This window comes from Cyprinus carpio, chromosome B8 (assembly GCF_018340385.1).
Source record: "Cyprinus carpio isolate SPL01 chromosome B8, ASM1834038v1, whole genome shotgun sequence".
Taxonomy (NCBI): domain Eukaryota; kingdom Metazoa; phylum Chordata; class Actinopteri; order Cypriniformes; family Cyprinidae; genus Cyprinus; species Cyprinus carpio.
In genome coordinates this window covers 15,258,009-15,273,095 of record NC_056604.1, presented here as the reverse complement: position 1 = coordinate 15,273,095, position 15,087 = coordinate 15,258,009, and the positions used below count along the sequence as shown (strand labels likewise).

The 15,087-nt window shown below is 36.9% G+C and overlaps 3 protein-coding genes across 6 annotated transcripts in view; 2 read left to right on the top strand and 1 right to left on the bottom strand.

Moving 5' to 3' along the window:
• LOC109084264 (ral guanine nucleotide dissociation stimulator-like) overlaps nucleotides 1-4,521 on the top strand; it is a 26,572-nt gene extending 22,051 nt beyond the window's left edge. For all 3 annotated transcript variants that reach the window (XM_042729928.1, XM_042729929.1, XM_042729927.1), the window contains exons 11-17: nucleotides 85-117; nucleotides 815-936; nucleotides 1,055-1,325; nucleotides 1,690-1,764; nucleotides 1,863-2,132; nucleotides 2,230-2,344; nucleotides 2,744-4,521. In XM_042729928.1, coding sequence (XP_042585862.1) covers nucleotides 85-117; nucleotides 815-936; nucleotides 1,055-1,325; nucleotides 1,690-1,764; nucleotides 1,863-2,132; nucleotides 2,230-2,344; nucleotides 2,744-2,919 — 1,062 coding nt within the window. In that variant the 3' untranslated portion in view covers nucleotides 2,920-4,521. The remainder of the gene's footprint in view (nucleotides 1-84; nucleotides 118-814; nucleotides 937-1,054; nucleotides 1,326-1,689; nucleotides 1,765-1,862; nucleotides 2,133-2,229; nucleotides 2,345-2,743) is intronic.
• On the bottom strand, nucleotides 3,825-10,891 carry si:dkey-31c13.1 (uncharacterized protein LOC100002197 homolog). The gene is made up of 5 exons (XM_042729932.1): nucleotides 10,716-10,891; nucleotides 10,484-10,635; nucleotides 9,095-9,213; nucleotides 8,590-8,743; nucleotides 3,825-5,500 (listed from the first exon to the last, which is right to left on the bottom strand). The coding sequence occupies exons 1-5, from the start codon at nucleotides 10,840-10,842 to the stop codon at nucleotides 5,123-5,125; spliced, it is 930 nt and encodes a 309-aa protein (XP_042585866.1). The 5' UTR covers nucleotides 10,843-10,891; the 3' UTR covers nucleotides 3,825-5,122.
• On the top strand, nucleotides 10,891-15,087 carry smarcb1a (SWI/SNF related, matrix associated, actin dependent regulator of chromatin, subfamily b, member 1a). Of its 2 annotated transcripts, none has more exons than XM_042729931.1 (9): nucleotides 10,891-11,043; nucleotides 11,374-11,485; nucleotides 11,593-11,701; nucleotides 12,019-12,156; nucleotides 13,164-13,291; nucleotides 13,406-13,572; nucleotides 13,773-13,963; nucleotides 14,383-14,514; nucleotides 14,706-15,087. In XM_042729931.1, the coding sequence occupies exons 1-9, from the start codon at nucleotides 10,960-10,962 to the stop codon at nucleotides 14,743-14,745; spliced, it is 1,101 nt and encodes a 366-aa protein (XP_042585865.1). In that variant the 5' UTR covers nucleotides 10,891-10,959; the 3' UTR covers nucleotides 14,746-15,087. The 2 variants fall into 2 exon arrangements, with proteins under 2 accessions (XP_042585865.1, XP_042585864.1); XM_042729930.1 differs by having other exon boundaries at nucleotides 11,572-11,701.

Sequence of the window (15,087 nt, the reverse complement as noted above, 5' to 3'; positions counted from 1 at the left end):
CAGTGGAGCTATGTAATATTTTCAGTAATTAGGAAATATACTAATATATATAATTTATTTATTTATTTATTTTATATCTTTCAGGTAGGGCTGATCAACTTTGAGAAGAGAAGGAAGGTGAGTCACAGAGGAACAATATTGGAATGTATTTAAAAAAATTAATTTCCAGTAAATAAACGATAAACATTGACAGCCAATCAGTTTAATGATCTCACAGATTTAACACTGCACATGACATAACTGTGCACACTTATAATAAACAGAATGTTATTGCCTGTTGGTGTGTGCACAAATATGTGACTCTGTAGCACAAAACCAGTCGTAAATAGCACAAGTATATTTTAGCAATAGCCAACAATACATTGTATGGCTCAAAATGATCAATTTTTATTTTATGCCAAAAATCATTAGGATATTAAGTAAAGATCATGTTTTATGAAGATATTTTGTAAATGTCCTACCATAGATTTAATATCAAAACGTAATTTTTGATTAGTAATATGCATTGCTAAGAACGTCATCTGGACAACTTTAAAGGCGATTTTCTCAATAGCCAAATATTGTCCTATCCTAACAGGTTTATTTATTTATTTGCTTATTCATTCAGCTTTCAGATGATGTATAAATCTCAATTTAAAAAAAAAAAATGTACCCTTATGACTGGTTTTTGTGGTCCAGGGTCACATGTAGTTATCATCATTCTTGGCCTTAAGAGGAACACTTTTAATGAAAAATCTCAATAAATAAATACACTAGTAAACAAAATGAATAAAAGTAAATAAATTAAGTGAATTGTTTTTGTTTATTTCTTTAGGAATTTGAAGTGATTGCTCAGATCAAGTTGCTGCAACTGACATGCAATTATTACAACTTCACCAAAAACCAGCGCTTCATTGAATGGTTCAAGAGGGTGGAGAGACTTACAGAGACTGAGAGGTGAGAAAGACAAAATATGAATATATAAGATACAAATATGATTGAAACAAATGATTTGAGAGATAATAATGTAAGCTATTTTATGTATTAAATATCTGCGGTTTCTTTTCTATTTCAGCTACTCTATGTCCTGTGATATCGAGCCGCCATCTGAGTCAGTGTGCAAAAAGAACGGGGGCATCATCAAACGCATGAGCGAGGAGTCGGGTTACAGCAGCGCAGGGACGTCACACTCCAAGTCCTTTGAGCAGCCGCGCTTAAGCCAGTTCAAAGACAGCTTCAAAGATGGAGCAGATTCCCTCAGCCTCACCTCAGCGGGATCCAGCGGCTCAGACGCAGAGGAGACGAGTCTCAGTCTGCTGAACTCCCCAGAAACAGGAAGTCAAAGAGTAAGGCCATATTGTTTATCTACAGACCTAATAGTATGCCTAGCAAACATTGTTTAGACTTAAAATTTGGCTATTGCTGGCAGTGATACAATATATACCATACCATTGTTATTGGTCAAGATTAAAGATTTTTTCATGTATAAATCTCAATTTCAAAAAATTGACCCTTATGACTGGTTTTGTGGTCCGTGTCACATATAATAGTTTACTAATAGTTTTTTTTTTTTTTTTTTTTTTTATTAATAATTATAATATTTTTTATAATTTTATAATATTTATGTGTGTGTTTTGTGTGTGTTTGTTTTTCTTTTTATTAATATTGATTGTGTATTTGTATTAATCTGACTACTGAATCTTTCTCCAGACATCCACACCAACTGTTCAACATTCTACATCAATCTCAGATACAGGGGAGCTTGCTTCTGATTCCTCTTCCAAGGTATTTGCATCTTCTTGAGCATGTTTGTGATTTAAATTGAAATATAATACTTGCATTTATGAGCTTTAAAAATATTCATTAATTTCTGTGTTTTCCAGCTTTGGGAGTTGTCCACTCCTTCATCTTTGGAGGCCTCCGGTTCAGGCTTGGGTTTGGAGTCTGGCTGCAGCAGCAGCTCCACCTCCTCTTCTTCATCCTCAGTCTCCACCTCCACAGGGCAGACCTTCCATTTTCACAAACGTTCGGTCTCTGGTGTCTCTGAGTACTCGTCTCTCTCCCTGCCGCTGCACAACCAGCAGGTGAACGACTGCTGCATCATCAGAGTCAGCCTTGACACGGACAACGGCAACATGTACAAGAGCATCCTGGTGAGTGAGAGACATTATGGGAGATAGACAGAGATAAATAATGAAGAAAAGATGGTGAGGTAGTAGGTAAATTCATCTTGATGATTGTGTTTTGCAGGTCACTAGTCAAGACAAAACCCCGGGTGTCATTAGGAAAGCCATGGCCAAGCACAACCTGGACGAGGACAGGTCAGAAGACTATGAGCTGTTACAGAGGGTCTCCAAGCATAAAGGTAAAAACCTGAAACAGGAAGTTGGGGCTGGAAATATCGAAGAGCTCGTTCTTTTAAGGGATATATAGAGATAAATGATCAGCAATAGCAATATCGCCAATAGCCTTTAACAGTCTGTCAAAATCTTGATTTGCTCATTGCTATTGCTAGATGATGGCAGGTTGTATTTATCAGACAAAAAATTCTAGTTTCCAGAAAAAATAAAGGCTGTAATTTCAAATGTACTGTATATGTATCAGATAAATGTTTAGTTACCTTTTTAGAGTGCATTACAATTTAAATAGTCTTAAATCTAATACACATGCACTAAAAGCTGCAAAGCTCCAGTTCTAATTTTGACAGTATTTTCAATTCCCGGTTAAGCTTGTTTTCTAACCTTAATTTTTTTTCCCTCTACAGAACTTAAAATCCCAGATAATGGAAACGTTTTCTACGCCATGAACTCATCTGCCGACTACGACTTCTTGCTGCGAAAGCGTGGCACCCCCAAAACCTGCCGCTCGAAGAGCTCGCCGAGCCTGACTCTACCACGCATGAAGCAGAAAGGGTTCAAAATACCCAAGAGCTTCTTCTGAAAGCACTCTGCCGAGTTCGGCAAGCCTGAAGCTGAGACACTTTATTAACACCGACAGTGTTATCTGGATCTTTTATCCAATGGATTAATTCCATTATTGAGCTGCTCATTTCTTGCAGGAAGCTGTCCCTGTGTTTCCTGTCCCTACAGACTATGTGACAGGCACAGGAGGACCACTGTGGTTCTTACAAGGTTTGCCTTAAGACTGCACATAAGAGGCACACTGTGTGGGAAGCATTTACCAGATGCAGTCTTTCACGCATGAGCACACTAAACAAAGACATTTCAAGCACTTTAGACAGGTCCTAAAGGGCAGGAGAGTAGTGATGTGGTCCTTGGTCCTTTTCGAATTCAAAGTGGATTTTCTATTGATTCATCTTCAAACAGAATCTCCCTTTTGGACTCAAAATTTGCTATAACAGTCTCGCAGTATAGCTACAGTATTACATGTACAGTAAAACCATGTAAATTGTATAGTCTTTTGTTGCTTTTTGTTCTTTTACATGGCTGTTTTGACTATTGCTGCTGCCAGTTTTCCTGTAGATGATTACAACTGAAACTAACCTTTCAGGCAATAATCGGATCACTCAAGACTGAAAGATTCTCTTTTGACTGCTAACTGACTTGGTTAAAGTCACATTTGAGCATGAGGAGATGACAGGTCTGAGCTGCAGGACTTACACTGTTATTTATGGTTATTAAATAACCATAAATAATATTACTTATGCTTATTAGTGTAAAGAAATGCAAATGTTGCTAAGTCTTAGAAATATATTAATGCCAAAGCCGTTCTCTTTTATTTGCAGCTGGCCTCTCTCTGTGATTTACATTATAACGCTGTAACTCTACAGAAAGGCTTTTTTGTACCAAACACTGTGAGTGGCTTCACCCTGCTAAGCCTTTTTACATTGTGAATTAAATCCATGAGTGCTTTCTTACCATGTGATCTAATATGATGAGCAGAATATTTGAGGGGATGTTGTTCGTATCAGGAGAGATTTCAGATGTGAATGTTAGTGTGTGTGTTTTCATTTGAGAGAAATGATAAAGAGGAATTTAAATTGAAATATAATGAAAGAAATACACCATGGTTTCCGGGTTTTTTTTTTTTTTTTTTTTTTTTGCTACTATGACAACTATATAGCTGAACTGGAACAAAATATAGATTGTGCATAATTTATGATTTATAAAAAGATCAAAATGCATGGAGAAAATATATGCCAATATACCAATTTCACTGTTAAAATGTCTTCTTGACAAATATGCTATCAGGAAACTACAACCATGAAGTGAAATACTCCTACCGACAGCTTGTCATTCAACACATGTGCCATATTCAGACTTCATTTTGTATGTTTTTGTCCCCTTTTTACCTTTTGTATGTCTGAATCTAACTCTGAATGCTAATGTCAAAGTTTGAATGTTGAATTCCAGTTTGTGCCATTGCCCCATTTTTATTTATTTCCAAGTTTGTAATTGTTTTATTTATAATTTTATTGTTGTGAAGATAATTAATAGATGTACCTTTGTATGTACAGACAAGCACTACATTTTTTAAGAACTTACAATTAAATGTTGAGGGTGCCGAGACCCCAGAACTTGAGCTTCTGTTTTTTTTTTATTTTTTATTTCACCTACACAAGCCACATGGCAAACAATGTTGCTGTAAACACTTTTTCTATGAAATTTAGATCCCTCAACTATAGAAAATATCAGACAACCAAATACTGCATCAGTAATAAACATTAAAACAGGTAGAATTTATAAATAAACATGGGTATAAATTAATTTAAATTACATTAAATGTTAAAGTGGTAAATGTTTATAAATCCATTCCTTTCATTCTTTCTTATTTATTATACTAAAATTAAAAATACATCCAGGGTAAACATTAGGATAAACAAAATGAGCATAAACAAACAAATAAATAATATATATAAAGAAATAACTTTAAATCACAACAAATTAGTAACAAATTTACACCCTTCTTATTTTTCAAACATAAAGCTGTTTTTAGATATTGTTGAATTAAGAGAACTGAGGAGAACAAGGTCTCAGGCAATCTGCGTCCATAATCGGAAAAACTTGTTTTATAATTATTATTTTGTGGTCATTAATACAATAGGAACAATAATAAACACTAAAGAATGTCATGAAAATATTTAACCCAATGCAACAAGCAAATAACTACATTACATCTGCTTTTAAGGCTTGGAGCTTGCTTTCACTGCTTCAGCACAACGGCCAAACTTTCCAGAGGATGAATGTTTTTCGGGGATTATGCTGAGGGTTTTGAGGTATCTGTTTTTTTTAGATGGAGGTGTGTAAGACAGGGGAAGGGTGTCATCGTGAGGGGTATGACGCCTTACATCCTCCAAAAGGTCATTCAGTCGAAAGGTCAAGGAGTCCAGAAATGGCTCATCCTGTAGATGGTAAGTGAGATCTGAAATTTCACGCAGTAAGCTCTCACACCTTTGCCTTTTCTTTGTCTTGCTGGAGTTTCTGGGAGGATTGCTGATGTCTTTGTGAAGAATGATGTGGTCACTGGGAGGGGTGCTGCTAGTGTCCACTGGCTCACGAACCTAAAGTGATCAATAATATCAGATGTCCTTTATGGAATGGTTGTAAGTTAACTATTTGATAGGGATGTAACGATAAACCGCGAGCCAGTTGAAAATCTATTCAAATATGTGACAATTCAAATCGTTTAAGATCCCAAACAAATTGTGATACAACTGACCGATGCAAAGACCCTCCCACTCTTAGTTACTGTTGCTATGTCCGACAAGCTTTGATACCAGCCATGGCGCTACCACTGTCAGTTCGTGCACTCACTGGGAAATAATGAATAACTTCTGGAAAAATTACGTGTTGATTTCAGAGAGATGCAGACAGAAAGGTCTAGCCTGGGTGCCAGCCCGAACCCCACCCACAACATTTTTGGACGGGAAGTCTGCCTAGAATATGAGTATGATGAAGTCAGGCTAAGAAAGGTCTGCAATATGCATTCGAGGGATATATTAAGGATGTGAACGTGACTCGAAATGAATTAAACAAAATAAAGATTGAAAACAGAACTTCCGCATCACCTGGTGATTGAGACCAAGGATAATTAAGGAGCAACACTGTTCCTGTAAAGCTGGGTACATATCTCTTTATTCACTATTACAATCACACAAGTGGTACGCAGGTGCACACCGCGCATTTGCGTAGCGACATGATTGACAGTTGTTAATGCACAATCACCGTTTTAAGATCGACAAACTGTAATACTGTGTAAGCTTTCAAATCAAACTGAACACTGAACAATGACACTCTTTAATCGGCACGGCAGTCCATATACGGAGAAATGTTACGTTTAAACTTGCCGGCAACCCGCCAAAATAAAAGCTTGCTGATTTTAAATTTGAAAATGATGAATATTTATATATATATAGTGAATAGCATTTTATTTTTAAGCTCACTATAACATAATAGTATTCGTATTTAATACTCCCTTTTTATTTTAAATATAACAGTATTATCACTAGTGCTGTCAAACGATTAATCGCAATTAATCACATCCAAAATAAAAGTTTTTGTTTACATAATATGCGTGTAAACTGTGTATATTTATTATGTATATATAAATACAAACACATGCATGTATACATTTAAGAAAAATATGATATGTTTATAGGACTGCACGATTAATCGAATGCAATTGTCATGCGCATTTTGTTAGTAAAGCCGGTTCTGTAATCAGCAGTAAATCATCATCACGTGCTTTCAGACAAAGCAGCATTTACTACACAGAGCCATAGTTCACTGACTAGTTATTGCGCGATTATGAAATCGAAGAAATCATTTGCGATAATGACAGCTGTTTGCATAGCTTCAGTGAACTACGACTCTGTGTAGTAAATGCTGCTTCATCTGAAAGCATTTGAAAATACCACATTTAATACCATATTTTTACTCCAAACTCACTTCATGACGTCAGTCGAGTGTATGAAATAAATACTTCTGTGAGATGATGTGGCTTCTTACACAAAAAAAGGCACACAACATATTTCATAGTATTCTATGCAGCAGTAATAAAGGCATTGCATTATAAATATACTTTATTATAATGAAAATTATAATACACTCAGATAACCATATATTGTGTGTTTATTAGTCACGCTGAATCAATGAAAGCAGTTAAATCTTCTGTTTATTCAGCTACTGCTGTAGGGATTTCCTGGGTTGCTTCTGCGAGGCATATTTGGAGTTTCAGTGCGAGAACGCAACTTTGGATAGAGATATTCGGCTGATCACAGAATCGTGCTTCACTGAAAGATACTCATGACAATCGCAGCTTCTGTCGAATCGCGATCTTGATTCCATTTCGATTTATTGTTCAGCCCTATATGTTTATATATTAAATATATTTATATATAATATAAAATATAAGAATATAAATATACAAATGTATATATATATATATGTGTGTGTGTGTGTGTGTGTGAATATTTCAAAATATACATTGTATGTGTGTGTATTTATATATACATAATAAATATACACAGTACACACACATATATTATGTAAATAAAAACTTTTATTTTGGATGTGATTAATCCTTTGACAGTACTAATTATCACACTTTATTATTTTGTTTATTTAAACAAATTTTATTTAAACCTAAATAAATAAAGTGCAAAAATATTTTCACTATTATTAATTAATTTTTATAGTTATATTTATTTGGTCACAAAGTGTGAGGACCAAACCAAATCTCCAGGTTCTCTTATGAGAACCAGGCTGAAAAACTTATGTACACCCCTAATGTCTGCTAGTTCCACAGGTTTCTGCGCCCATGTCATTGGTCTTACCTATACCCAGGCCAGGACCTCTGTAAAGGGCAAAATATTAGCAGTATCTCAGCCCAGTCCTCCATAAGCCTGCCTCAACAGTGGCATAAGCCAAGAGGCAGAAAAATAAAACCACTGCCCGTAACAGCTGTTGTAGTGGCGAAGGCAAACCAGAAACGGAAACCCATCTTCTGTCACTACAGCAATGGCAGGCGAGTTGTTTTTACGCTTTATAAATAAGGATAGAAATACCAAATATGATAAACTATGTAATTTACTGTAGCATAGGCGTACCAGTAATCTGGATTTTTATGACACGTAGATGTGAATTTTGTATATTGCAGAGCTTTGTCTAAAGTCACAAATGAGGATTTAGAGTTATTGAGAGGATTGACAGGGACACCTATGAGCTACATAGCAAACAGGCCACTAATAGATGTAGCAGTAGGTCAGGAAAAGTACCCTCTTGTAAGTAGTTTGAGCTACCAGGTAAAGCAGTGGTACAGATTAAACTTAATACGGATTAAGATTAATTTATTATCCTTTTATTATAGATTCCTTTTATTTGTGTTACTAACTTATTTGATTTGGGGTTTGTTTTAAAATAGAAATTTAGTTTTGTCATATTTTAATTTCACAAAGAACGTGCAGCAATCGCCTAATAAAATTAAACCTTTTTACTGTATAGTGTCTTAAAAAATTTTGTTAAAAGAAATTTAATCCTGAAATCAAAATCGTGAATTGAATCGACTCATGAGTTGAGTGAATCATTACATCCCTACTCTTTGACTATGTAATTCATCATGTAAACAGATCTCCTGAAAATAAATGCTGACCTCTCCTACCACAGGATGGTTTTTGTGCTCCTCGATCGCTGGGAAGCAGGCAACAAATTGCTCCTCAAGCTTCACTGCTGATGGGTTTTTTGTTAAGGCATGTCTCAGACACCCAGCGCTCTCCTTCCTCTGTTTATGAATGTCATTTAGGTATCTGAAAAAACATATAATACCAATTCATTCTCTTACTTGTAGGCACCTATACTTATTTTGATTTCCCCTTTACACTGACACTGTGCTGTCTTTCTCCCTCACTCTGTGACATTTGTTTTCTTCACATATATAACATTACTGATGTATTCATTACACATGCAACACACAAGCTGCATTACATACTTTATTGACATTCCTCCATACATTTAATTTTACTATAAAGTTACATTTTGCTTTAGAACCTAGATTTTGTTGTTGGTTCCCGTAATTATGTTACAGAGTAGAACGAGCCAGTTGTAACAATATTTATAGTCAAATATTTAGCTCAGTCACTGAATAAATATAAATATACACCTTGTAATCAGGGAATCTGATTAGATGAACCACATATATTCTGGCTGGACAGTCCAATTTCTTCGAGTCTTGAAGACGTCGCCTCTCTTCATAACAATGGTCTGAGTGGTCATCAAGCTAAAGACAATACACAGTTCGACATTCCATTTGTGTTGCTATTTAGCTCCCGTATTTGTTGAAGAGGATAACATTTTTTCAGATTCGATTAGATTCAACTTTATTGTCATTGCACATGTAAGGTACAAGGCAACGAAATGCAGTTAGCATCTAACCAGAAGTGCAATAAGCAGTAAGTACAGGATATACAGTGTCTACAATATGTTACAAATGTACAATAAATATACAGATAAGGCAGTACTGTGGACATAATTTACAGATTTTTAAATACTACCAGCATGATATTCAGATAGGTGTACTATGAACATACTATACAGATGGATTATATAATAAGTGTATGTACACTATAAGCAGAAACTATGAACATCATTTACATTAAACATTAAAAAAAAGTGCATAGAAAATATTCCAGTGTGCAAACGGATTATTCAGTATTCTGTATGAATGAACAGATAGTAGTGCAAGTAATAACAAGTGTAACTGGTTTTTGTTGTTGTATTATATATGTAGTGGATGTTGTTGTGTGGTGTTTTTTGTGTTTTTTGTGTGTTGGTCAGAGGGCAGAATTCAGTAATGAGACAGCTGTAGGGAAAAAGCTGTTCCTGAGTCTGCTGGTCCTTGTCCGGAGGCTCCTGAAGCGCCTCCCGGGGGGCAGGAGGTTAAACAGTGGTCAGGGTGGTCAGGGTGAGAGGAGTCCTTAAGAATGCTGCGAGCTCGACGTAGACAGCGTATGAAGTAACCTAGCACAAAGGCTTTTCAATAAGCTACTTCTGACTCTCCACATAATATGAGACCTTGGGCTACAAAACCAGTCGTAAGTAGCACGTGTATATTTGTAGCAATAGCCAACAATCCATTGATGGGTCAAAATAAAAGATTTTTCTTTTATGCCAAAAATCATTAGGATATTAAGTAAAAATCATGTTCCATTAAGATATTTGTAAATTACCTGCCATAAAAAAATATCAAAACTTAATTATTAATATGCATTGCTAAGGACTTCATTTGGACAACTTTAAAGGCGATTTTCTCAATATTTTGATTTTTTTGCACCCTCAGAGACCAGATTTTAAAATATTTGTATATCGGCCAAATATTGTCACATCCTTGTCCTATTTGTATTATTGGAAAGATTATTTATTCAGCTTTCAGATTATTTATAAATCTCAATTAAAAAAAAAAAATGACCCCATAACTGGTTTTGTGGTCCAAGGTTACATATGTGTGAGGCAAAGTGCATGCAGGCCAGGGTAACGGTTTATGGACATACCAGTTGTAGCTGTCTTGTCAGTTTTTCATGTTTGTGCTTGTCTACCCCTTGGTGACAGGAGTAGACCCTCCTCCCAACCACCATGAAGGGAATCCCGTCAAAAGGAACATACTGGAGTTTCCACTTAATTTTTTTAGATAAGGGTTTGGGGTCTGTACAAGTAAGTTAACTAAGTTACAGTAAATCCCTAGCTTTGGGAAACACACCAAATAAATCCTGAATTAAATCTCACCGTCCACACCAAAAGCTTTGTCTTTCGTCCAAACGATGAACTTTGTCATCGTGTCCTCCTCGAACCCCCTAAGTTTACGATCAAAACACCCCTTTGAGGGGAATCGTTGACAACAACCGTTTGGCATTTCGCAGCGAGTTAGCAAGGATTGCGTCACTTCCGCCTGTAGCTGTATCCATCCTAGCCACTTCCGGCGCTCCGCTAATACGCGTGTCCAAAGGAACGGGTCGCGCTAACGTTCAACATGGCGCTAAGCAAAACATACGGACAGAAACCTATTAAATTCCAACTGGAGGAGGATGGAGAATTTTACATGATTGGATCAGAGGTGTGCAATTTAACGCACTGATCTTTTTTACGAGGATTTATGTTTGTATAAACCGCATATTGTTTTGCGTTGAGTGCTAATACATTAGCTAGCTAGCTAAGATTGTTGTCATTTGGGATAAGATGTCTAACTGATTGATGAATCATGGAAAAGAATCAGTCCTGGCGTTTTACACATCAAGTATACGGCTATCCTTAATGTGTAGTTGTGTTATTACACGATGCGAGTTTAACAGAGATAACGTTAAAGAGTGCAGTCACTGACAGAACTACGATTAACGGTAATTGTTTAGTCAGTCTTATATCATTTTACATTATATGTGTGTTTTAAGTGGGGAATTTCTTGCGTATGTTCAGAGGGTCCTTATATAAGCGCTACCCATCACTCTCGAGAAGACTAGCGACAGTAGAAGAGAGAAAGAAGATCGTAGCATCGTCTCACGGTAAGTCTGGTATTCACACACAAAAGGGTTAGAGTAAGCTGGAAGTGGCACTTTCTGTCTTACAGTATAAGCAATGTTTTTGTTAGATCACGGTTACACCACTTTAGCCACCAGTGTGACGCTGCTGAAGGCCTCAGAAGTAGAGGAGATATTTGAGGGACATGACGAGAAGTACAAGGCCGTGTCCATCAGCACTGAACCTCCAGCCTATCTCAGGTTAACCATTTCTCACCTTTGATAAAGAAAATACATTCACACTTGCTTCCTGTTTGAACATGGCCATTACAAAGGATTCTTATTCGTAATTGAAATGGAAACCGTTACATTTCTATTTGAGTGATTACACTACTTAGTAGACGTAAGGCCTGTTCACACCAGGAACGATAAACATAACCATAACTAGATTAGCACACACACCATTGATAACCTTCTGTTTATAATTAGGTTATTTTTTGTGCAGCTGTAGTTGTTGCATGTCAGCACATCTGCTTATTTAACCTGTGTGTGTTTTTGTTTTTTTTTGTTTTTAACAGGGAGCAGAAAGCCAAGAGAAACAGTCAGTGGGTGCCCACTCTTCCCAACAGTTCCCATCACTTGGACGCTGTGCCTTGCTCCACCACCATTAACCGCAATCGAATGGGACGTGACAAAAAAAGGACCTTCCCGCTCTGGTGAAATTTTTCTCTCTCTCTTTATTTTATTTAAATAATCTTTCAATTTCAGATTGAGCTGAGTATCACAGTTCATAAAGTGAGTGAAATTCATCAGTTTTTGACAGCAAATGTGAAAACGTGAAGACTCACTCCTGTATTGTGTTTTCATGTCTGCTTAAAGTGACAGTCCACCCCCCCCACACACACACACATACAGTGCTGGACATGGTGTGAAGAGCTGGGAAATAGGCAATATTTCTTTAATACAGCTTCCAACTTGCTTTGAATAGATTCATACAACTTTTGAATAGTCTCCAGTTGAATGTTGCCTATCAAAACATCTGCCATTTGCTTGAGAAATTTTTGAGGAGGAAATCTGCTTCTCTTTTTTTCTCATCAAAAACGGCCGCACAGTGAGTTGTCTGGCAAGAGCAGCTGTTTATCTTGGTGCTGTCCAGGTTTCATGATCATCATGACACCATATTTTTCGCATTGGTTTGTCTGTGATTAAAGTTGTAGCAATTGTAGCTCTTTCATGGATGTTGTCTTTTGAAGCTCTTTGTGTTCAGTTTTTTGTGGAAACAGGGACTTTAGGGTGAATATTGAGGTTTTCTGTCACTTTTGCTGCAATAGTTCTGTGTTGTTTGTACACAATCCTTCTTCTTAGTGTTTGACGGCCCCTATCATTTACTTTCGGTTTTTGCCCACTATTCTTTTTCACTGCTGAAGTCTTGCCATTCTTTGTGTACACAGTCATAATTGTAAAGACTATTGTTTTAAACAGTTGAGACATAACGGTTACAGACATTCCTTGCTAAATGGGCTTGCATGATTTTACACTGCTTATAATACACTGATATTAAACCTACAGAATATTTTCACAAAAAGATAAAAAAAAAAATTTTTTTTTTTTTTTTTTTTTTACTGTAGTCTATACAAGTCATGTATCACATTGTTTTGTTCTACCCCTGTATATAATTTAGCTGGTTTCATTTTTTTTACACCCTGGATGTGTCTTATTACAGCTTTGATGATCATGACCCTGCGGTCATCCATGAGAACGCCACTCAGCCTGAGATCCTGGTGCCCATCCGACTGGACATGGAGATTGACGGGCAGAAGCTGCGTGATGCTTTCACATGGAACATGAATGGTAGACTCCCCTACACACTTCCTGAGCAGCATCCACTGAAGTTATTTTTGAATGTTTTTTATTCTGCATTACACAATAGCTTGAACTCTCTTTTTTTTCCCTTTAACCTTAAAGAGAAGCTAATGACTCCGGAGATGTTTGCTGAAATCCTTTGTGATGATCTGGATCTGAGCCCACTGACCTTTGTTCCAGCCATTGCCTCGGCCATCAGACAGCAGATCGAGTCCTACCCCACAGACAGCATACTGGATGAGCAGATGGACCAGAGAGTCATCATCAAGGTACATGCGCCATTCTGTCCTTGATTTCAATAAAACTATCTTTAAACATCAGATCTTATTATTCAATTAATTTGATTATCTGGTGGTACGCATGAAAACACAAGCATGAAAATAGCAGTATCATTATTTTGTTTATTTTTTCAGCTGAATGAAGATAGATTATCATGATTTTTGGATTGCTCTTGTTTTTATCCATGTAGTTAAACATCCATGTTGGGAATATATCTCTGGTAGACCAGTTTGAATGGGACATGTCTGAGAAGGAGAACTCTCCTGAGAAGTTTGCTCTGAAGCTGTGCTCTGAACTGGGCTTGGGAGGAGAGTTTGTCACCACTATCGCATACAGCATACGCGGCCAGCTCAGCTGGCATCAGAGGACCTACGCCTTCAGGTTCAGACTCGTGCGCACACACACTCAAATCCTTTATTAAAGGACACTTTATCACAGTCCAGGCCGAATATAAATCCTTTTAAAGCTTTTTCAGAGATAAAATGTGGTAAAAAGTGAAGCGTTAGTCCATTATTAAATTGCTGCATGTTGATTGTCTCCATGTGGTTACAAAGAAATGTTTAGAGTTTCATTTATATGCTAAAGAGCAAAGGAAGTCTTCACAACTTGAACTTGCAAACAAATGTGAACTTTCTCTAAGTTGGACATCTTTTCAGGCTGTGTCTGATGTCTAGAACATTACAAAACTCATCAAAAAGGTCATGGCCTTCCTCTGGGAGGAAGATGTAAATTTAGCTGAGTTTTGTGCAACTACTAAAAAAAAAAAGATCTGGCTCAAATGAACAATTTGTCTTTTGTAGTGAGAACCCTCTTCCCACGGTGGAGATTGCCATCCGGAACACAGGTGATGCTGACCAGTGGTGTCCACTGCTTGAGACACTGACAGATGCTGAGATGGAGAAGAAGATCAGGGACCAGGACAGAAACACAAGGTAAGAGAATTAACTTCCTTACTTAAACTACCATTTTGCCCCATAGCAGATGTGTACCAACTAGAGAGACAAGCCATATGTCAATGACAAACGAGTAGTTCTCTAAGACCGACAATAGCAGTACTTTGTACAGATTTTCAGTTGGAGATTTTGGAGGTGTTGTGACTCATATCAAACCTTTTCTGTTTCAGGCGAATGAGACGACTTGCGAACACGGCCCCAGCATGGTGAAAATATCAGCTCCCTCCCACAACCATGTAAATCTGAAGAGGCAAATACCAATAGAGCCCACAACAACAACCCAGCGTTACTGACATAAAAACATAGAGACATTCCACTGGCCAGTCCAGATCCAGTCCCTCCAGATCAGAGTAACATACTGTAAACTAAAGTAACATCTGTTCCTGTCTGGCCTAGTCAAAGCCTGTGTCATGACCTGCCCCCGTTTCCAGTCTCTTGTCTTGAAATGTTAAGAATATTTTATGGTATCTTTATTTGTCTTGTTTTGTGTTTGTGTATAGATGCCATTTTGTAAACATAATGTGCTTTTAAATAAAATTAAGATTAAGAAAA

What these genes read in the sequence shown, in the direction of transcription:
- si:dkey-31c13.1 (XM_042729932.1), bottom strand. Translation starts at nt 10,842, where the DNA reads ATGCCAAACGGTTGTTGTCAACGATTCCCCTCAAAGGGGTGTTTTGAT. An exon ending in TGACAAGACAGCTACAACTG is followed by an intron (nt 9,214 to 10,483) that starts GTATGTCCATAA and finishes TATTGTCTTTAG; the next exon opens with CTTGATGACCACTCAGACCA. An exon ending in AGATTCCCTGATTACAAGGT is followed by an intron (nt 8,744 to 9,094) that starts GTATATTTATAT and finishes ATGTTTTTTCAG; the next exon opens with ATACCTAAATGACATTCATA.
- smarcb1a (XM_042729930.1), top strand. Translation starts at nt 10,960, where the DNA reads ATGGCGCTAAGCAAAACATACGGACAGAAACCTATTAAATTCCAACTG. An exon ending in TTTACATGATTGGATCAGAG is followed by an intron (nt 11,044 to 11,373) that starts GTGTGCAATTTA and finishes TGTGTGTTTTAA; the next exon opens with GTGGGGAATTTCTTGCGTAT. An exon ending in GATCGTAGCATCGTCTCACG is followed by an intron (nt 11,486 to 11,571) that starts GTAAGTCTGGTA and finishes TGTTTTTGTTAG; the next exon opens with ATCACGGTTACACCACTTTA.